Source organism: Camellia sinensis, chromosome 15, assembly GCF_055761805.1.
Source record: "Camellia sinensis isolate YWXY chromosome 15, ASM5576180v1, whole genome shotgun sequence".
NCBI lineage: Eukaryota > Viridiplantae > Streptophyta > Magnoliopsida > Ericales > Theaceae > Camellia > Camellia sinensis.
In genome coordinates this window covers 143,394,046-143,417,048 of record NC_138975.1, presented here as the reverse complement: position 1 = coordinate 143,417,048, position 23,003 = coordinate 143,394,046, and the positions used below count along the sequence as shown (strand labels likewise).

Sequence of the window (23,003 nt, the reverse complement as noted above, 5' to 3'; positions counted from 1 at the left end):
CTAAACTGAGCTATCTATCTCGGCTGAGCCATGAAATCCTATGCAGTAGTGCAGCGTAGACCTTGGAGACAAGGGATAAAACTTAAGTGAGCTAAACACATTCAAACAACAAAGAAAATGAACACTGAAAGGGCATAGTGTGTTTAGTAAATAGACTAAGCTATCCTAATCGAGCTTAAGCTAAGTTGTGCAAGTCCAAAGTATCCCAATCATGTTGTAGCAGATGGGATTAAAAGGCAATTAAGAGAGGAAATTTCCGTCGAATAGAATGGGCCAAGCTACCTCTTAGTGAGGGGAATTGTGCCGAACAAAAAGGTCCAAGCTAAGATCGTCAATCCATGATTGGCTAAGCAAAGCCAATAAAGATTGGCCAAACTGAAAGAGATGCGCACAAATCCTTACCGAGCTGTGAGGTTGGATCGAGCTGTATGGCCGCGTGGAGTGTGACCTGACCACAAATGAAAGTAGCCTGACTAAGCTAAACATGCTCGGCCAAGTTGTGAAAACCTTGCGAGGCTAACCGGCCAGGTTTAGCTTGGACTGATAGAACCAGTCTGGGTTAGGCCAAGCTGTGCAGGTTCAATCACAGCTGGGGATAACTCAGTTGAGTGCCTCTCTTGGTCCAGTACCACGTGGAGGATAAATTGCGTGCTGCCCAAATTATTGTTGTTTGTCAGGTTGTCTACTTCTGACAAGTGCACGCGTGTAAGAGAATTAATGGGCAAAATGTCCTCGCCCAAATACAATGGAAATAATGTGCACCATAAGGATAAGTGGGACAAGTTATTTATATAAGACCTGTAAGTTCATTCTTGAAGGTAAGCAATATTGAGTCAGAAAAATCTCTCATTCTCATATATTCTCTGAGGGTGCTAACTAAACTATCGAAGGGGTTTTTCAGCAAGACATACGCCATTTAACTCACCTCTATTCTGTTTGTAGGAGAAACAACGCCGTTTGGAGTGAAACAAATACAAAGGCAAGGAATACAGAAGTGAAGAATATTTACTCTCCGTACAACAATAATTTTATAATTTTAATAATTTAGCCTATAATATTTATAATTTTGTTAATTTTTCATCAAAAACTTATAAGGAAATCAAATGATTGAATCATATTGACATAATCATTTTATTTCTGGTAATGAAATCTCCATTTCCATTAAAATTCCTGTCATTCAACTAACACTTCAATGAGACAGTTTTAAAAAAACCTTGTCAAAAATATTTATCTTAAGAGCATCTCCAACGTTATATCTTTTTTCTTTTTTTTTTCTACTAAATTTGAGTAAAAACTCCATTTAATATCACGCGCTCTAGCAGATTTTCATCAAAACACTGACCGGGCAAATGTCGGGCCAGTCAACCGGCTAGTGTAATTTTTTTACAAATTTTTGCAAGAAGGTGATCATCCGAGGGATCTGGTAGTAAAAATGACCTACAGCTTTAGCGGTTATGAACAGTGCTTTGATGAAAGGGACATTCATTTTTAATTTGATAAAAAAATTGAGAAATCTTAAGTTTAATGAAACATTTGGTGCTGGGTTAAAACAGTAAAATGTGAGTTTTTTTTAATTAAATTTAAATTTGATGAAATATTAGCGTTGGATTAGAAATGGCCTAACTATTGTTAATCTACGTTTTTTTTTTGATTTATTTCGTCTTTAGTAAAAAAAAAATTATTTTTCAAAAATCTTTAAGTTTCTAAATCCAACCCGACAAAACGAATCGAAAAATTATAATTTTTTTTCTAAAATTTCAAAAAAAAAAATCAATAAAGATAAAAATAAACAAAAAAAGTAAATTTTTGTTGCTTATTTTGAATTTTTTATTTTTTTAAAAAAGTATATATATGTCTTAGATTCGGTTTGATAAGTTGAATTGAAAAAATAAAAAAATTTAAAATAAAATTATTAAAGGATAATTTTTTTTGAAAAAATAGGTGATTTTTTAGATGCAGTCAAAAGGTTCGTGTGATAAAAAAAAAAAAATTAAATATTAATTTATTATCTTAAAAGAAAATAGAAATAAATGTTATAAACCTTGATAGGGAGGGGGAGAGAGAGACAGAGAGAGAGAATGGTTGGAGGTGGTGGAAAGAAGGAAAATGCAGGGGGGGCGGGGGGGAGGGAGGCGAATCCAGAAGCAGAAGAGCGGAAGAGAAGGAAGAGAGTGGCGTTTGATAAGGGGATTATATCGGAGGCGCCAGCGAAGGTGTTGACGACGAGGCTGCTGAGCCCATCGAAGACTGTAAGCAAGCACCACGGCAGAGACATCCTCAGGAAGTCCCACCGCAAGAACAGGTTCCTCTTCTCCTTCCCCGGACTCCTCTCCCCCATCTCCGGCGGCAAGATAGGCGAGCTCAAGGACCTCGGCACCAAAAATCCCATTCTCTACCTCGATTTCCCTCAGGTAGGTTTCGACTCCATTCCCATTTCTTCTTTCTGTCCATCAATTTTACACTTGCTCAATCAATACTCAATACAATACCCCCTAAAATCCTGCCTGCCTGCACAAGTTTATTAAACTCAAAATTATTATTCGATGGAATGTATAGGGTCAAATGAAGTTGTTTGGGACTATTGTTTATCCAAAGAACAGATACCTGACCTTGCAGTTCTCTAGAAGTGGCAAGAATGTCATGTGTGAGGACTATTTCGATACCATGGTATGCTTTCGTTTGTCTTTAACGCCATTGTTTGGTTGGGGATTTGAAGAGAGATTTGGAAAGGAAAAGAGAATAAACATGTAAAATTAAAAAAAATGTAAGTATATTTTATTTTATTTATATTTTATCTATATTTTCCTTTTCCCTTTCCAAATCACTTTCTAAATACCCAATCAACCACAACACAAGTGAACTTATTTTTTAATATTTTAGTATTTTTTATTTATCTTTTACTTTTTAGATACATACTTCTACGATAAAAATGGAAATGGGCTGGGTTGATATGTGTTACCCCTTCCCTACTTCTATTTAGTTAATAATTACTCCACCCAACGCCGAAACTTAAAGAGGCAGGGCATAAATTCTGATTAATTGGGAGGGTTCCACCCGGGTTATAATGTATTCAAAGAGTGATTGTTTTCACAGCCAGAATATTGCTAATTGAGTCCCACATGGCAAATTTTAGATCACCCACACATCCACAAAGAAACACAACTGCTTTTGAGCCGTAGGCAAAGGAAGGGAATGGAACTTGCTTTACAGTGGGTGGGATGCTTCGTGCCTCCTCTATACTTCAACAGGCCATTGGTTTCATTAGAAAAGATTGATGGAAATCACATTGTTCGTTGTACTAAATCCCATGCTTGTCATATACTCTTTATCCCACATTTCAATGGATGCAAGACTTCTTTATGTAGCCACACATCAAACACATTGAAGTAGCATAATTGATACACTTGTGATGGGATGGGGACCTACACCTTAACAGTTTTATTCTTGGAAAAGGAGGAGAAAGGAAAAAACATTGTGGGCCCCACCCATGGACCAATGGGTCCCACCTTTGGTTATCACATCATGTGGGGGTTGGTGGACCAATGGGTCCCACCTTTGGTTATTACATCATGTGGAGTTTTGGGTGGGTGGGTGGGGGGGGGGGGGGGGGTTGCTGTTTTTAAGGGGATTGGTTAAACCCAAACAATTCTTTGGATTCGAGAAACTTCAGATTTATCAAAGTAGGGGCATTTTGTAAATTTGCAGATTAGGTGCATTTATGTAATTTGATTTAGTGCCCAGGTTTATTTAGGTTGTTTGTTATGAGCTTTTTTTCATTCCCATACTTGTTTTGAAGTAGTTTAGTCTTAATTAGTTTAGGAAATTCTTGTTTAGTAGGATTTAGGAGATCCTTTTCTTAGTGGGAAAGGTAACATGATTCTATACAAGCAAATTTTTGTAAAGACAATTAGACAAATTGATCAATAATATTTCTTTGCAAAGGTTTATTATTTTTTCAATGATCATACCATTTTTTTCTTCTAGGTGGGACTCTTAGAAGGCCTTAGAGTGATTATAATGTTTCCATTTTGTTGGCACCAAAAATTATTTTTTTGTCGATTGTGCCTTGTTGATTATGGCAAGTTTATTTTAGTTGATTGTGGCCTATCAGTTGTTGCCAAATCTAATTTTATTAATTGTGGCCAGTCGATTGTGGTTTGTCAAATCAGACCATAAATTATCATTTTAAATAATTATGCCGATTATTATTATTATTATTATTATTATTATTAGTGTTCCTAAGCTTGCGCAGGAGGTAACTAGCAATGTGGGTCATGGTATCATGGCGCAATTGGAAGAACATAGGGCTTGGAAACTAGAGGTAACATATGTAACTTCCTATTAGTGTTTGAAGGAAGCTACTTGATAGTTTTATTGATGCCTATCGTGATATTAGGCGGAGCTTCTAGTTAGGAGTAGTCAATTTAGCAATTCTAGGAGTAGATCAGTGATAGCTTCTCCCAACCCCCTTTTTCTCTGTCGATCATTGTATTTTTCAGTTCTTTGTTTTGTTTGAAGTTCATGTAACTTGTAGCAAGTGACATTTGACTTGATTAATACAAATTCAGTTATGTTTCTATAATTTTCTTCTTTATTTGATCACCTCCAAAGAAATCCTTAATCTGTTTAAGGCATAGAACTCAACTTTTTTTTGTTAAAGTAAAAAGTGTTTTATCTGTCAATTTGACTTAACCAAACTTTTGCTAACACATTCTATTCTTTTAGGCTTCGTTTGGCATGCAACAGTTTTAGCCTAAAAGTCAAAAAGTTACTAAAAAAACAAAAAGCCTATAACTTATACCAAAAAGTCAAAGATTCCCTTTTCTCTCTACTTTTTGCACATATTTTCGTAAAAAATCAAAAATTCATTCCAAACATACTAGTTTTTTTACCTCATATTTTAGCTAAAAAGTCAAAAAGTTATTAAAATAGCTTGTTCCCAAACGAGGCCTTATTCTTATTCTTAACTTTAATTTTCACAATTTTGACATCTACAATCACAACCAACCCTTCTAAGACCCTGTATTCATCCACAAAGCCTAACTATTTGATCCTTCAGTCCTAATCCATACAGTGATCTTTATCATAATTGCCTAAATACCTTGTTAGACCATGCCAGTCCAAACTTCAAAAAATTCAACAAGTTGTTTTTTGATTTCTGATCCTAAAATGCACTAAGCCTCAGCTAATTCAAGGCTAAATTCTTTCTCAATCCATAACCTTGCCTCTTTCTTCGTAAACCTTAAGGTTATAGCCTTAGCCCACGTATTTGAATGTAGCATAACCAACACCAGGCACCATTGATTGGTCTACATTAACTTCATTTTTAAGAGGGTGGGCAACCAAATCCTGTCCCACTCCAAACCCTATATTGGTGCTTAAACTGGACCTCGTCCCCATCTTTGCTTGCAACATTCAATTTTCCACCCTGATTGTGGTAGTGCCCAACTTTTTTAGGATAAATCTCAACTTTAGGAGAATGGGAGAAGCATTTTTTAGGGGCGGTTCAGCGTCGGTTACCTAGGCTGATTTTTTACCATTGGCCGATTCTATTGGATGGTAGGGGTATTTGGAGGGGCCCGTCGCCTTTTTGTTTTGAGAACATGTGGCTCTGTTCAGATGGGTTTGCTGATAGGGTGAAGCGATGGTGGGAGAGCTATGTTGTGTCCGGATCTCTAAGTCGTATGTTGGCGTACAAGTTAAAGTTGCTAAAGGCAGACTTGAAGCACTGGAATAAGGAAGTTTTTGGTCATTTGGATGGGCAAAAGGCGGAGGTGTTGGCTTAAAGGAAGGGGACCGTAATACAAAGTTTTTCCATCAGATGGAAAATGTGCATTGGAGGCTGAATCAGACTGGGAAGATTTGGGTTGATGTGGTGGAGTTGACAGAAGAGGAGGAGGTTCGAGCGGGAATTGTCGGGTTTTATGAGCATTTGTTCAGGAGGCAAGAGGAGGGGTGGCGTCCGGGGGTTGATGGTGTGGAGTTTGGGGTGATTTTGGATTCTGATGTGTTGGGGCAACCGTTTTCTAAAGAGAAGGTGGTGGGTGCTTTGAAAGGGATGAGTGGAAATAAGGATCCGGGGTCCGGATGGATTTACTAAGGCTTTTTTCCAACATTGTTGGGAGGTCATAAAGAGGGATGTGATGGCAGTGATGGCGTAGTTCTATTAGATGGCTAGTTTAGGGGAGAGTTTCAATGCGACTTTTATTGCTTTGATCCCTAAGGTGGGAGGGACTGAGGATATTTGCCAGTTTCGGCCAATTAGTTTGTCGGGGGAGTGTATACAAGCTATTGGTGAAAGTTTTGGCCAATAGGCTTTGGTTGCAGGTGGGGGAGGTAGTATCGAAAGCCCATAATGCTTTTGTGGGCGGTCGTCAGATTTTGGATGCGGTTTTAGTGGCCAAGGAGTGTGTTGATTCTCATTTGCAAGAAGGGCAGTTGGGCATAATTTGTAAGTTGGATATTGAGAAGGCTTATGATAACGTTACTTGGGACTTTTGATGTCTATTATGGAGCGGATGGGTTTTGGAGAAAGGTGGAGACAATGGATTTGGTTCTGTATTTCGACGGTGCGGATGTCTATATTGGTGAATGGGACGTCGGCGGGTTACTTCCAGACGTTTTGAGGTTTGCGGCAGGGGGATCCATTGTATCTTTTGTTGTTCATTCTTGTCATGGCGGCGCTAAGTCGATTGTTGTCTCGAGTGGTGCAAGGTTTGTTGGAGGATTTTTTTGTAGCAGATGGGGTTGGTGTTTCTTACCTTTTGTACGCTGATGATGCTTTGAATTTCTATGGGGCTGATCCAGAGCAGTTACGCAATTTGCGATGTGTTTTGCTATGCTTTGAGGCGGTCTTGGGTCTGAAGGTGAACTTGGCGAAGTTAGAATTAATTCCGGTAGGAGAGGTTGTTCAACTTTCGACTTTGGCGGCCATTTTGGGATGCAAGGTGTCTCATTTGTCAGTGTCTTATTTGGGGTTGCCTTTGGGGGCTCCTTACAACGTGAAGGGGGTGTGGGATGGGGTGTTGGAAAGGGTTCAACATCAGTTGGTAGGGTGGAAGAGGCAATATCTATCTAAGGGTAGGAGGCTAACTTTGGTGAAGAGTGTGTTGGGTAGTATTCTGACTTATTTCATGTCAGTACATGTCATTCCTATGTCGGTGGCTCGTCGGTTGGAGAAGTTGTAGCGAGATTTTCTGTGGGAGAGTGATGGCGGAGAGTTTCAGTATCATTTCGTTAATTGAGAGCAAATTTTGCTGTAAGAAGGATGGGGGATTGGGAGTGCGAAGGCTATGTAAGTTTAATTTGGCTTTGTTGGGGAAGTGGTTGTGGAGGTTTTCCAAGGAACAAGGTTAATTGTGGTGGAGGGTGGTTGCTTCTAACTATGGGTTGGGGAGGGGAGAATGGTGTACTAGGAAGGTGGGGGGTTCCCATGGGTTTGGGTTGTGGAAGGGGATTTAGTTGGGTAGGTTAGGTTTTTGGGAACAAGTCTAGTTTCGAGTGGACAATGGAGAACGTGTGCAGTTTTGGAAGGGTCGGTGGTGTGGGGAGATTATTCTACAGGAGCGTTTTTCTTTAATCTTCCTGCTGGTGATGGATCCTGATGTGATGGTAGCTTCTTATTTAGGTGGAGGTGGTAAGGGGTTGGTTTGGAATATTACGCTTCGATGGCAAACTTAGGATTGGGAGGTTGGGCAATTGATGAATTTGTTGACCTTTTTATATGGGGTTAAGGTTGGGTAGGAGGGAGAGGATGATTTGGTTTGGGGAGTTCCAAGTGCTAAAGGTGTTTTTTTCGTCTCATCGTTTTACTAGACTATTATATGGTGATGGTTGTGTGGCATTGTGTGTGGGTTTCCGGTGTTTCGTCGAATGTGGCTTTCTTTATGTGGACGGCAGCTTTTGGTAGGTTCTTGACTATTGATAATCTGATCCGTCGACATCATATTTTATTAATTGGCGTTGCATGTGTTGTGCAGATGCGGAGGCAGGGATCATTTGCTTATTCATTGTCCGGTTGTTTCTCAATTGTGGGTGCTTATTTTATCTTTGTTTGGAGTGGTGTGGCCAAAGCAGGTCATGGATGTTCTTCGTTGTTAGGGGGGTGGTCGAGTTGGGAAGAGGCGGCGGAGAGCTTGGGCGTTAGTTCCTTTGTGTTTGATGTGGTTACTTTGGTTAGTGTGGAATCGTTGGACTTTTCAGGGGAGTGAACAACCGATTGCTCTTTTAGAGTCTCGGTTTTTGGGTGTTTTGTATAGTTGAGTGTTGGTAAGGGTGAATCCTGATTTATTTGTTTTCTTAGACTTTGTTGATGACTTGGTTGGTTAGGTCCCCTGTTTAAGGGGTTGGTTTTGTATTCTTTTGGCATCTTCTTGATACTTGGGCGATAAAATTTATTTATCAAAAAAAAAAAAAAACCCTCAGCTTTATGAGCATCTTTCTCACATTTCGTGGGTGAGATGGAAAGATTATGACTTTAAGCCTTTGTTGTGCATGCTATATGTGTTTTTATCATTAGTTTGTTTTGTTTTACTTTCTTTTGTTAACTTTCTATTGGATAAAGGTGGTGGTGTTGGTTAATTTTTGGTTTTTTATTGCCGTACTATTTCCTTCTGGTGTTGAATATTGCATACAGATTTGACTTAGAACCTGGTTCTAAAACCTTCAATAAGCCTTAATCTTATTCCTTGCCTTCTGTTACTTCCTTAATCCCCGAAAAGTGGTTGATAATTTAAGAACACCTCTATGCATGCTTTCTTTTATCATTCATGGCTTTTGTCAATGTTATTGTTTCTCAGTTTCTTCATTTCTTAGATTGTATTTTCCGATGCATGGTGGATTGGGAAGAAACATGAGAATCCAGAAGAAGCTCATCTCGAGTTTCCTAAGGAGCTGCACGAGGTTAGTTCACCTGAAAAGTAGTTGCCTATGGGTAGTATATGTGATTTATAATTTTTAAATGTACTATGGTCAAACTTCCCAATGTTTTGTTGGTTCCAGGCACATCATGCGGAGATTGATTTCAAAAGTGGTGCAGGTGCAGCATCAGAAATTAAGCAGGGAGTTAACAATTCTGGATTGAAATATGTAGAACAAGAGTCTCCCAAAACTGACCTAGAAGATGGTTCATCTGAATGTCAAAACAATTTGGAAGATTTGCCTGATGTGACTCCAATTCGGCATTCAGAGAGAACTGCAGGAAAAAGATTTCAGTACTTGTCTTGACTTTTATACTTGAGTGACTGCCATACTAATTTGACGATGTGAATTCATATAGTCAGAATAACAATGAGTGCCATTGTTGTCTCATCAGGGGGAAAAAAAAAAACTAGTGTCATTGTTTATTATATATCTCAGTGGCTTTTTCTTCTTTTTTTTTTTTTTTTTTTTTCTTCCTGCTTCTTCTTCTTCTTCTGTGGTTCAGTTCTCTTATGCATTTTCTGGGTTCAGTTTTGCAGAAGCTTCTTCTGGAGATGATGTTATTGCAAATGATGTTGATACGTTTGAAGGAGAGGACAAGAAAGGTGGCATGGAACATCTATCTAAAGATTATGCTCCTGGAAATATCCGATTATGTTTGCTTTGGCTAATTGGTTTATTTTGTTCTATTCGATGTTTATTTATCTTCTAATTTCATTGTTATTTATCCTCATTGGTTTCTTAGTTAATCAAATGACCTTTCCTTCTTATCATGTAACGTCTCCAACCAGTTACATCTCACTACCAAAGGCTTAAACTAAACTAAACTGGAAGTGTAATGCACTTGTTAATTACTGACAATTATATGATAAAGGAAGCATATGTTTACAGTTGTGAATAACTTGCATTCCATAACCATTCATCAGAGCAAGTGCCTATGTCCCACTCAAGGTTTTAAAAAGTGGCCGCAACCGTTACGTAATGCCGTTACGTAACAGTTTTGGTGGTTACCGCCACACATTACGGCCGCTTTTGCAGTGTGATTGAGATTCACAGGTGTGTCGGTCGTAGCGGCTGCCGTAGCAGTCGTAGCGGTGACGTAACAGCCGTAACGGCCTGTTACGCATCGTTACGTAACGGTTCCAAACTGTTTCTTTCGAAAAAAACATACAAAAAAAAGCTGAAAATGGGGGAAGAGGGATAGAGAGAAGAGAGAAGATAAAGAGAGAAAATGGAGGAGCAAGAGATAGAGAGAGAAGAGGGAAAATGAAGAATATGTTATTGATTTGTTGAAACTGTAAGACTTATGTTATTCTATTCAGTTGCTATCACTAAACCATTTTGTTTGTGTGTCTATCTATATATTATTTGAAAATAATAATAATAATAATAAGTGTGGTCATTATCTATTTGGCTTGGTTAAAATATGTATATGTATATATATATATATATTTAGGCTCTTATTTATTCTCTTACTTTTGTCATTGTTTACCTTATATATAATAGTTAGTAATTGATTTTTTGTATAATATAAAGTCATTAATTATTAAAATAAAACATAAAAAACTCAGTTTATAGTGATTTAAAAATATGAAATATATTGGATCGTACTTAAAAATTTACAAAAATTGATCAATATTTATTTTTAACCCAATAAATATGATCATGGAAAAAAAACATGCGTATCGATAAGTTTTTTTTCAAATTATGCGAAAAATAAAAAAAATTTACGATTCCGGTCAATCGCAACCGCGTCACCGCCACCGTTACGGCGACTGCAACCGCTTTTCAGAACCTTGGTCCCACTCTTTCATTTCATTGAACAAAAGACTTGATAGAAAGTCATTGCAGAACTTCCTTCCTGATCAACATATGAAAGGCCATAATGCACAAGTATAATTTTTATATCATTTAAAATGAGTTGCACATGTCTCATCATAAAAATAAAGAGCCTTCATCATATGACGGCCCTAGGTATTACCGTTTGCATGAGATTTGCTTATCTCTCATTTTTAACGCTTGAATGCGTATAGTTAAATTTCTTCCCTTGTTATATGGAATGTTTGAAAGCATGCTTTGCTAGTTCTTTGAGACGTGTTTCAGAAATACTTGCTTCTTTGAATAACTTATATTTGCATGCTCACTTGATATGTATTATACAAAGATTAGAAACATGAGTTAGGGAGTAGTCTTTTATGCAATGCAATGTAAATATATGTCTCTATTCTCTAATCACGGTGCTTAATTGTCATGGTCTAATTTGCTTGACATTTCTATACATTTGTGTGAAAACTTAAATGAGATTAGTGATTAAGCATGATTAGTAGACTTAATTGGATTAATTAAACCTAATCAATCAATTAGGCTAAGCGAGGTTGGAGACTTAACCTTGCTTGATTAGTGGTAGCCTTGATTAAGAGATTTCTTTATGATTATTAGCAAGAATGTAAGCTTAAAACTGAAGTTCGTACCTTGATTCCAAGCCTGACCAAGACCTTTGAGTATTTTTTTTTGTTGCTTCTCTTTTCTTCTTCTTTCCTCTTATTTTCTTTCATTTTCCATCACTTTATTTCTTATTTTCATGGAATTTTCTATCCACCAAATGGGAGATCTCCTTTCTTGTCTCTGCCTTTTATAATCTAAGATCAATTACATATATTATTGTCAGCATAAAGGAGACATTTGTCTCACAAACAGATAATGAAGTGTCCTACTAAGCGTGAGGTGTCAACAACCTATAGTTAATACAAGTGATTCATCACTTATGTTATTACCTTGCATAATCTTAATAAATCCATGCTTAAGTCTAATTAATCATGTTTAATCAGACTTAGGCTTTATGATGGTAAGCAACATTAACTTGAGTTATTAAGATCCTTGATTGAGTTAATTAGGATTATATTAATCTAAATTAAACATATATTAATTAAGAGTTCCTTTACAAGCATACAAGAGAGAGAATTTAATTTTCATGTTCTCACATATCCCTTGAACCACCACGTGTTGTGTGCACATGGGGACGATGTGGATCTTACACAGCAGCATACAAACATACACGTGTTAGCCTTTATGGGACATGAGGTTGACGTGTTCAGCCTGGAAGAACTGAGCTATATTTAAGGACTTGCTAGCATGTTGTGTGCGCCAGTCCTACTGCTTGAGGTTATACCATGAACCCAATCATCATGGTAGTTTTACCGCGCATCTCAGTGCTTGACGGTGGCAAATTAACCTTACTTCATTGTTGCCGCCATTGTACTGTGCCACACTATGTACTTGAGCTATCAGGCAGGGCTTAGGTATGCTGAAGTCATCAGTGCACATCGTGGTCCCTCGATCTTGTGATTTGGTGGCTAGAGATAGAGGTTTTGCTCGGCATGATGCCCCATGGGTGTTTTTGCCTTGGACCCACCAGTCCCACTGAGAGAGAGACCAAGCCAGTGAGCTTGTGTACAGATTCTCAAGGATCCAGGTAAATCCTAACAAATTGATATGTTCTGATACATTCTGACACACTTGACAAAATTCTTGAAATATTCAGGAAGTTTGTTATTGTCACATGACCAACCTTCTATAAATAGAAGGAAGTACTCCTTACATTACAAGTTCTTCATACATTATCTTCTTGAGAGGCCATCTCTATACTCTGGATTCTAACTTCTAAGCTCTATACTCAGGCTGCATTACTCCAGTCTCTTGCTTGCTTTCTCACCTAAGAGTGCTCCATCTCTCTCCCATTTGCCCCCATCATCTCCGGTGTCATTGACATGTCCTCTCTAGTGAACCCTGACCTCCCGTTAAGCCTTTCTACTAGGAGTAACATATTCACAATTTAAGCAGGCACAGAACATGCTCAATCACCATGCACACGAGTGGCATAAAACAGTAACATATATGGTAAATGAACAACACTAACATGCAATGACTTGGTAATACCTAGGGTATTACACACCAATTATATACTGATTCCCTTAATTGGTAGATACAGACTGAAAGGTCCTGTCCTGTCATTTTTGACATTGACAACGAGGATGCTGCAGCATGTACACAAATTCAACAATCTGCTATGGCGGTGACAAAGTCAAAGGAAGTCTCTCACAGCAATCATAGTTCTCTTGTTCAAACTACCATATCTACCTTGTTTAAGAAAGTGGAGGAAAAGGTGAAATATTGCAACCTTTGATTCAGAGCATGCACATGCATGTATATATTGTGAAGTTCTCATTTGTCAATGCTGCATAGATACTGAAGAGTACAAAAATACGATCAACCTACGTTGTATTGTCTTCCATGTATGCAAGTATACTTTCTATTTTGGGCAGAGGTTTTGCTCAATGTGCAGAGAGCAAGGGGATCAAAATTTTGAAATGATGCCTCTGTATAATTCAGTAGAAGTCCCATCATCAAAACTCTGCCATGAGACAATATTAATAGCATCTTCTGTTAAATGTGGCTTTGAGCTTGCTGGCAGCCATTTTGTGCAAATGATGCCAAAGTTACATCTGTATCCGGTCCACCACTCCTAACATAATTGACTATCAGGGACCCACAATTGGAACGGCCTTTTTTGTATGGACTAGTGGTTTCAACCTGCATTAATCCCATGCTGTTGTGGAAGTGGGTGTGCCTTGCATTCTGTGTGGGATCATGATTTTAGGAATTATGACTTTTAAAAATGATATAATTTACTTACTTATATCATCATTTTCTTGGTATAATTCCAGTACTTGGTGGTCATTCCATATTAATTCTGCATATACAATGCTCAAAGGATGTGTTTATGCTCCCAGTAATGTGGATATAGAAAAGAACGGTTTCATTTCTTTTGGATCCTCATTTTTTGATTTTTACTTTTCATTTTTTGTGTTCAAGGCTTACATGTGATAGAGTCTCTTGTAAGATTGTTTACCCCACCTAGTCAACTTGAACTTTAAAGAAAATAATGAATACCATTTAGGATTTTAGATGAGACAAATAAACTTATTATGTATGGTCTGGTATGAGGGGGACAAGGAGGTTGGTTATTGATTGTTTTTCGAGATTTTGTATGCAAAAGCATTAGATAATGTAAAATTTAATGTATCTATTGATGTATTATTGATTGATATATGTTATTAATTACAAATGGTGAGGGACTCCTTATGTAGGAGATGTAGTGGAGTAGGTGGTAGTAGGTGGTAGTGGTAGGTGTGTAGTAGGTGGTAGTAGGTGGTGGTAGGTGTAGTAGGTGGAGTAGGTGATGGTAGATTTTAAAAAATGGATAGGAGACACTGTATGGTCGTGTCAGACCGTTGTAGAAGACTGTATGGTTATGGCAGACCGATGTAGAAGACACTGGCTCGTGTTGGACCGATGTAGAAGACAGTTTATGGGGTCATGTCGGACCGTTGCAGCAGACAATGTTGTGATAGTTGTTGTGACAGTTTACGGAGTCTTGCTGGACCCTTGTAGAAACTAACCGAAATCAATGTCGGGACAGTTTACAGAGTCTTGTCGGACCCATGAAGGATCTAACCGGAATCAATGTTGGGACAGTTTACAGAGTCTTGTCGGACCCATGAAGGATCTAACCGGAATCAATGTCGGGACAGTTTACAGAGTCTTGTCGGACCCATGAAGGAGCTAACCGGAATCAATGTCGGGACAGCTTACAGAGTCTTGTCGGACCCTTGTAGAAACTAACCGGAATCAATGTCGGGACAGTTTACAGAGTCTTGTCGGACCCATGAAGGAACTAACCGGAATCAATGTCGGGACAGTTTACAGAGTCTTGTCGGACCCATGAAGGAGCTAACCGGAATCAATGTCGGGACAGTTTACAGAGTCTTGTCGGACCCATGAAGGAGCTAACCGGAATCAATGTCGGGACAGTTTACAGAGTCTTGTCGGACCCCTAAAAAGTCGCACCCTCAAAAGGTGTGTCCAATCTATCAAAAGGCGTGCCATAAAAAGGCGTGCCCAATCCATAAAAAGGCGTGCCATCAAAAGGCGAGCCCAAGTCATAAAAAGATGTCCCGGACATGATGGCGAGGCGCGTCACCACATTGGCTTGCGCGCCCGTTTTGTCGTCTGGCATCAAGTGGCGCGCGATGCGCGGATCGGCCCTGGCTATTTAAACCAAGGTTGAGGCGGAGGCTGTGCAAACCAGTTTGAAACCGCTGAACATTTTCATTCTGAAATATCTGAATATTTGCATTCTGAAACATCTGAACAATGGCCTCTTCTTCCCGTTCAGCTACCCAGAATATGGCCTCTTCGTCCCGTGGTCTACTCACTCTCTTTCCCGACCTCAACGAGTCAACAAGAGAGATAACCAGTGCGGTGGCCAGTGAACCTCAACCAAACACCTCTGGTTTTGCTCCGTTGAACTTTCCGATGCGGTCTGTGGAGCAAAAAATGGCGGTGCAAACTGATATTGAGGCCAATCAGTATACTTTGAAGTCATGTGTGGAGACCACGACGGCGGTCACAAACCTGTCGCACCGGCTGCAGAGTAGGACAAATGAGGTGCAGCAGTTAAACGCCCAACTGGCTCTGCTCCAGCGCATGTATAAGGATGCGCGAGCAGAGATAAGTGTGCTAAAGGCGGAAAATAAGGAGCTGAAGCGGAAGGCCACCGTGATGTTCCGATTTGGAGGGTCGCCATATACTGCAGTGGAGGAGCAGGGAGTAGTGATCGTGCCCAGTGGAGTGGGAAACACGGAGGCAGCACCGGCAAGGACTGCCCCGGACGGAGGCAAGAAGAAGAGACCGGCGGCAGAGTAGAGAAGAAAAATCCTGCCTGTGGATGTGTGTTTTGGTTTGTGTGTTTTTTTTTTTTTTTTTTTTTTTTGGTGTAAAATGCTGATCGGGGTTGATCCCTGGCATGAAGAAATGACAAGTTTGTAAAAAGGGTGTTTTGTTTTGTTTTGTTTGTTTGTTTGTTTTTTTTTTTTTTTTTTTTAAATAAAAATAAAATGAAAGAAAACAAGGGATAAAGAAAAGAGATAAAAATATTTGGAGATGGATTATATGAAAAACATCAGTGTGATGGTTTCAAAATAAAGTGGGGGTGAGGGCCCCTACAAAAGATAGATTATTGGAGAGTGGGTATTTAAAAAAGATGAAAAGTGAATTGGAAAAAAATAAATAAAAGAAATTGATTTGGAAATCAAACGGAGGAGAGAGAGGGACAAACCCATGTGAGAAAGTGGAGAGAGTTTGGGTAATATAGTATAATAAAAAGAGATATATATATATATATAATAAAGAAAGTTGGAGAGAGAGAGGGAGAAGCATAATAATGAGTCATGAGTCTGAGATCAACAGGGGGCAGTGCTTTATAATAATAAAAATAAAGGTGAGATAGTGGATGTGTTTTGGGAACTGCGTGTGAAAGAGAGTGCAGGTTGGGGCTTGGACTAAGATTCAGAAGAGGAAGATTGCCATTACAGTGATAATATTGTTAGCCTTAAGCCTCCACAGCTACTGGAACAAGACCTGTTCTGGGAAGACGAAGAGTTGACCTCTTTGTTGTCAAAAGAACAAGAAAACCCCTTATTCCATAGTCTCGAAACAGACCCATCTTTGGGTGGGGCTCGGAGAGCCGCCGTAGCTGAACTTCACGGAGGAGGAGAGACGATCACCATTGAGATTCCAAGATTGCAGCCATTGGTGCCTTCCTGGTGTACCTGACACGTGGAATGAACTCCTATATGTTCAACTCTGGACAAGATATATTAAGGAGCAACAACAACAACAACAACACTGAGAACAGCAGCAGAAAAGATTGTCAAGTGGGAAGGTCCCTGGAGGGGACCATGAATATATTGATGTAGTCAATTACAAAGGTACTGGAAGCTCTGAGCGTTTGATCATTCTGAAACACGTTTGAAGAAGCTGTCATGGAAGAAGAAATTAGGAAATTTGGGTTTGTCCGGCGGGCGGCCAAGGCGAGATTGCCGCCCGCCGGTGAAACGAAATTGCTAGGTTCTTAACCTTGCTCTGATACCATGTAAAATTTAATGTATCTATTGATGTATTATTGATTGATATATGTTATTAATTACAAATGGTGAGGGACTCCTTATGTAGGAGATGTAGTGGAGTAGGTGGTAGTGGTGGGTGTGTAGTAGGTGGTAGTAGGTGGTGGTAGGTGTAGTAGGTGGAGTAGGTGATGGTAGATTTTAACAGATAAGAATGCAATGACAGGGGAATGGATTTGCGCCTCCTTGCTGTCCTTTGTTGGATTACCTTTCCTTAATTATGTGTTGATGCATTGTCTTAGGGTGCTAGGATTTGCCTTCAAAAACCTACAAGGCTCTTTTTTCTGAAATTTTCAGTGAATCGAAGAGTATCACTTTCAAAACTTCATCCTGATCAACGATGCCAATGATGAAATTCTGTAACTGTCTAGTTGGCAGCTGTTGCACCAAGGTCTTTAGTGAACCTTTTCAAGATCAATGGCCATATCTTGGCTTTGTTAATTTTAGTTACCATGTTTTCTTGGCTTTTTGTCATACTGCCAAAACTTGTGTTTTCAAGTCTTTGTTCCAAATTTTCAACTCTGGTTTATATCTTTTATTTCCTTTTGATTTCATGGCTGGCCCCTAGGATTTTGGTTGCACCCTACATCAGAATTTAACCAAATTGCATCAAAACCCATTTAATTTAGACCACATGGTTGGCGTGATCATTTTAATCCTCTGTTAGATTTATTAGGCCATGTATCATGGATGCTTTGTGTTCACTCTTCTCCTCAGTAACATTACCTTATTGTCATTGAGATTCATCATCTTGCGATGAATAATGTGTGGATTTTACTTCATACTACATACGACTATTGTCTCACTGTTTGAGCTGCATCTCTTACAAAACTTTTCAAATTTCAGAAGGCACCGAGAAATCTAAGGAAGTCCCCTTCTTCAAAAGGTATGTGCTTGTTCTAATTGTTTTTCTTATCATGAGAATAGTGGAATTGGAATACTCAAACCAGCAAGATTTGTTTAAATCTTCCAGCTTCCAGCCAGAATTTGAAGCATGTTGTTTCAGGAAAAAAGACTACTAAAACAAAAGTGAGATATCTTTTCTTTTCTACTTTATGAAGTTTATATTGAGCATGATTCATCTGTAGCATATTGTTGCAATGTCTAGTTAAGGTGGGACATTGGGGTGCCAATGTGGGTTGCATTCTTGGTATTGGCTTAGATATATCATTATGTGCTAGGTGTTTTTGCAAGATGAGGGTCCACGGAAAAAAAGTAAAGGTGATTGGGGCAGAAAATCTGGTCAGTCTCTTCGCTGGTTGTTTGATGTATCTTTGCTGCCTGTAAAATGGTAGTCAATCCTGGTTAGGGTCCATGAATTTAGCCAATTACTGTAGAAACGGATTCAGATTGTCGTCCAATAGCATCGACGATCATAAATTACTCATGTGGCTTATTGAAAATTCGGATCGTTTAGATCTATGAGCTTGTAGCAGTATTTTCCTCTTCAAATGCTTATTGTTCAACTTCAAGTTTAGTCTTCTGTAATACGAACACTATTCAGATTGAAGGGATTTTTATTTATTTTTGGTAATTAATATTGCCAGTTTTAGTTTAATTCAATCATAAATGACTGTTCCCTATGGGCAATCAAATTTTGATTGCTTAGATCATCTGACTTTGGAAATAATAATTTTCTTTATGTTAGAATATTTTAGTTTTTTTGACCTACCTGATTGAAGGTTAGTAATTGCAGAATTGCACTAGAGAAAGTGGTGTTTCTCGTGCACAACCGATTTGGGCTCATTCATTTTAGGTTAGATGTGGCACGGTCAAATGGTGATAGCCCTAGTTTTAAAATTTTTTATGACCAACTGAGCCATGTAAAACCAATTCAGCAATTGCCACATTCCTACTACTGTCACTTGGTATTCAGCCTTATTTTGCTCATGGAGGCTTCATTATGATTGGTGACTATTTTTGTAAATGACAAATGCAGTTTATTTCCCACACTCATCCATCAAAGTGCTTATCCTTGCCTCCCTCTCACCACATTCAGGTGTCAATGTGGCACGTCGCTTGGGATAGTGCTCTAGCTGACCCTTGCCTATTTATCACTACCTAGGAAGCACGGATACGGATACGGGATACGGATACGGATACGATACGATACGGCGATACGACAAAATTTGAAAAACTAGGATACGGGTACGGCAGGGATACGTTCGTAAAAAATATTATTTTAACAATTTTTAGTAATGCAGTATGCATAAAAATAAAACTTAAAGCAAAAGACAACTTGATAAAGAAGAAAGATTCCTACAAAACTAAGAGTCTTCAAGGTCAATAGTTTCAACTTGTTCCCCTTCATCAGTGAATATCACAAGACCTTAGCTAAAGCCAAAGCCAAAAAACCATTCTTAAATAAAAATTTCAGCAAATATACTTTTTTAAGTCATCAATGATAGCCTAGGAAACACGGATACGAATATGGTGATATGGGGATGTGGATCTGGCGATATGTCAAAATTTGAAAAAGTATGATACGGGTATAGCAGGGATACATTCATAATTTTTTTTTTTTTTTTTGGTGTGATTTTAATAATGTAATATGCATGAAAATAAAACTTAAAGTAAATTAATAAATAAAGAGAGGGATTCCTATTAACCTAAAAGTGCTCAAACATTCATAAAACATCCAAAACTAAAAGCAAAAGCAAATGCAAATGCAAATGCAAATTAAACATCATCCTTGCATGCCAACACCAAAAAAAGAATGAGAGCAGAGAGAAGAAACGTGAGAGAGTGAGAAAGTGAGAGAGAAGTGAGAGAGACAACAAGGATACATCAATTTGACAAATTCTATTACTTAAGCTCTCACTATATTCCTCTTATGAAAGAACTAAACAAAATATTATAAGTAATATGTAACTTCGAGTATCCGATACTTCAAAATTAAGTATCCGATACTTCAAAATTAATAAAAAATTAATTAAGAAGTATCCGATACTTTTAAGAAGTATCCGATATGTATCCGCGAGTATTCGAGGAGTATCGGTATTCGATAAGTATCCGATACGGATACGTCACCCTTTTTGAAGTATCTGTGCTTCATAGATCACTACACACGGGCTCTGGTGCACCGTATCGCAAATAGGAACTTCTCAACTGAAGAGTTCTTAGGATCTATATTCATAAAGGTGTGACCATTGGATGTCAACCTACCACAACTCTTCTCCTTTATCCAGATTAGAGACCAACTCTGTAAAGATAAAACATTAAGCACGGCACATGGAGCTAGTCACCAAATGTAGCAAATAAAAAATTTGTTTTTGCATTAATGCAGTTTAAAAACTAGAATAGATTGCTAGATTGTCTAACATTTGTGAACATGTCTTTAATTAGGCAAATTGCAAAGTTGCAATGCAAGATTTGAAAGAGTCACAAAAGAACTGATTATATTTGAAAATTCTTCAGTAGATAATCCTACTGGGATTCATAACTTCATATATATAGGTCATGGTGATATTGCTGGCACTATGATATCTTTGATCTACACAATGGCATAAATCCAGTATACTACTGTTATTTCTCTCTCTCTATCTCTCTCCCTCTCTCACACACACACACACACACACGAGCGCATGCATGTGCCAAAATAAAAATAAAAATGGAATGTTAAATCTGAAATGCATTGGAAGTTGGTGAATCTTGTTTTGTAATGGTAAGCCAAAATTCAATTTGGTTAATGTTCTTGTTGGTGTGCTCATTTTTGTTGTTGCTGAACCTTGTAGGTTGAAGATGATGACATTGAAGAATTTTCAAGCACATCAAAGGTCTGAATTTTCACTAATATGCAATTTTACAAACTTTTGGTGACATGGCTGGTATAATTACATCAGTTTATTAAATGATGCCTGTTTGCAAATGCTTTGCACTAGAAGTAACAATGTCACAGTTAATCCTGTCCATTATGGTCGAAACAGTTCAGATCTCTTCAGTGATTATCCTGTCGTAAATATGGAGGCCATGACTTTCTGATCGTTGCTAATTTAATTCATAATTATATTGTTCAGGATAGTACTGGAAGTGATGACGATTGGACTGGTTAAGATTGCTGCATCTTGATGTGGACATGCTAAAACAATTTTCAACTGAGAAAGTATGGCACCTCACATGCGATTGTATTGTTTGGTAACAACTGAAAAAAGTACAGAAGCATAGAACCGTTTCTTCCAGGCGCTGGTTGAAGCTTATTGTGGCTTGAATGTATTTGTCTTCTTGTTTACTATAGAGAAAAAAGCATTATGTCAACCACATATGAGAGAGAGGGGTATAGCCTTCTGTTTTTCTGGTTTGTTTTGTAGAACTTTTGTTTCTTACGTGGTCTACAGTCAGTGCTGGCTCTATCAAAAAGCACATTTAAAATTTTTTATTTATTATAATTTCAATGATATTTTCTATAGTATCTTTTCCTTATGTCAATTTTGAAATAAAATTTTTCAAATTTTCAAATTTTTTTTGGGGGGCCAAATCATCATTTTCAATTTTCAAATCACTTGTTTCCCTTTTTAAGTCTATTTTCATTTTTTAAAGGATGATTTTCTTGAGTGAGAGAAGCGGTGAATGCTTTTTTTTTATGAGTTCAATGTGCAACTCATAAAAAATGTTTTGTAATTTGTCATGAGTAAAGTGATCGTTACATATGTCATCCTCCTTCCTCATAAAGCAGTGATTGTCTACTTAATTGTTGGTTCATTTGTCTTCCAAGCTGCTAGCATCACTTTCTCTCGAAAGCAATTACCATTGCCTTTTTTGCCTTTCTTCCATGGCTTTTTGGCTTCAAGGGACTCAATTTTTTATGTGATTGGGTTTCTTTGCATTCGTAGCATATGATTTGTCTTGTTACTTTCTTGATTGATTGCATCCTTTTTTTAAGGGATGACTTGAAGGCAACTCAGTCTTTTCTTTTTGTTATTGTCCTCGTTGTCTCTTTCGTTGTTTATCTTAACAAGTCATGAGATCCCAATAGCTAATCAAGACTAAATATTGTCTAGTCTTCTGCTTCTTGAATGACTGTCATTTTTGATTTTCAATTCCTTGGCAAAGACTCATCAATTACCATTTCAACATTAGTACATATCGTTTCTTGATAATTCAAGTTGTTTATAATATTTGCTAAATCTAGTAAACATCTTAAAAATGGATTCATTCGATTTCATTTTAAAAAGTTTATACGTAATAAACAAATATATTTTTTTATTATTTTGAGAACATGTGAACAAACATATTACTATTAATGATAGATTATTTAACTTCATTTGTACCTTCATGTGTGAGTGATTTCTAGTCCACATTTTTCTTTGCCAACTCACACGAATGGAGTTCTACTTAATTTATTTGGGCCTAAAGCACATTATAATAGGATCGTGGATTTGGCATTGACTTGAGTAAGTTTCAAGTTCTCATCCCATCTTAACTCAGTTTTGGTCTTGGGGAACCTCAAACAGAGGTAACAGAGGTGTTCTATTTATAATGACACCATCCAAAGCTCATAGTCAGTGGATTAGTTGTCCAAAAAAAATGGGGTCAATGGATTGGATGTGAATCCTCATTCTAACCCTTTCAATAGTTATAGTTCTACTAATGATTGACCATCCCGAAGTGAACTGTACTATAGTTGCCATGTTTACTCTAAGAAGGTGAAGTCCAATGCAAGAGTCCAAACTCTAATATTAAGGGTTGGTTTTGGATGTTCTAAAAAAGTGTACTTTTTGACTTATTGACTTATATGGGTTGGATTTGGATTGGATTTGATGTGATGTGTTAAAGAGGTGATGTGATTTAAATAAGATGATATGACTTAAATAAGATAGTGACTTTTTGACTTTTTGTATTATTTAGGTTATGCCAAACTTAGCCTAATTGTTACCCAGATAGGCAATCCAAAAATGGTGGTGAATCGGGTTTTAATTTTTTCCAAACAAAGTACATTGCAAGTGTCAAGTGAGCTAACTGCAAGCTATTTGTATATACAATAAAGGCAAAGAAAATGGGGAGAACACAAATATTAAATAGAGTAAGAGAAATAGCTATAGTGGTTCAACTCAATCGAAGACG

General features: G+C 37.9%; 1 protein-coding gene across 1 annotated transcript; it reads left to right on the top strand.

Annotated features, from left to right (window-relative positions):
- The first annotated feature begins 2,050 nt into the window (after window positions 1–2,050).
- LOC145813908 (DNA-binding protein RHL1-like) lies at window positions 2,051–21,351 on the top strand. Its single transcript, XM_082910230.1, has 11 exons — window positions 2,051–2,411; window positions 2,557–2,667; window positions 4,253–4,321; window positions 8,815–8,901; window positions 9,001–9,212; window positions 9,451–9,564; window positions 12,907–13,081; window positions 17,790–17,829; window positions 17,917–17,972; window positions 20,678–20,719; window positions 20,960–21,351. The coding sequence occupies exons 1-11, from the start codon at window positions 2,079–2,081 to the stop codon at window positions 20,993–20,995; spliced, it is 1,275 nt and encodes a 424-aa protein (XP_082766356.1). The 5' UTR covers window positions 2,051–2,078; the 3' UTR covers window positions 20,996–21,351.
- The last annotated feature ends 1,652 nt before the right edge of the window (window positions 21,352–23,003 follow it).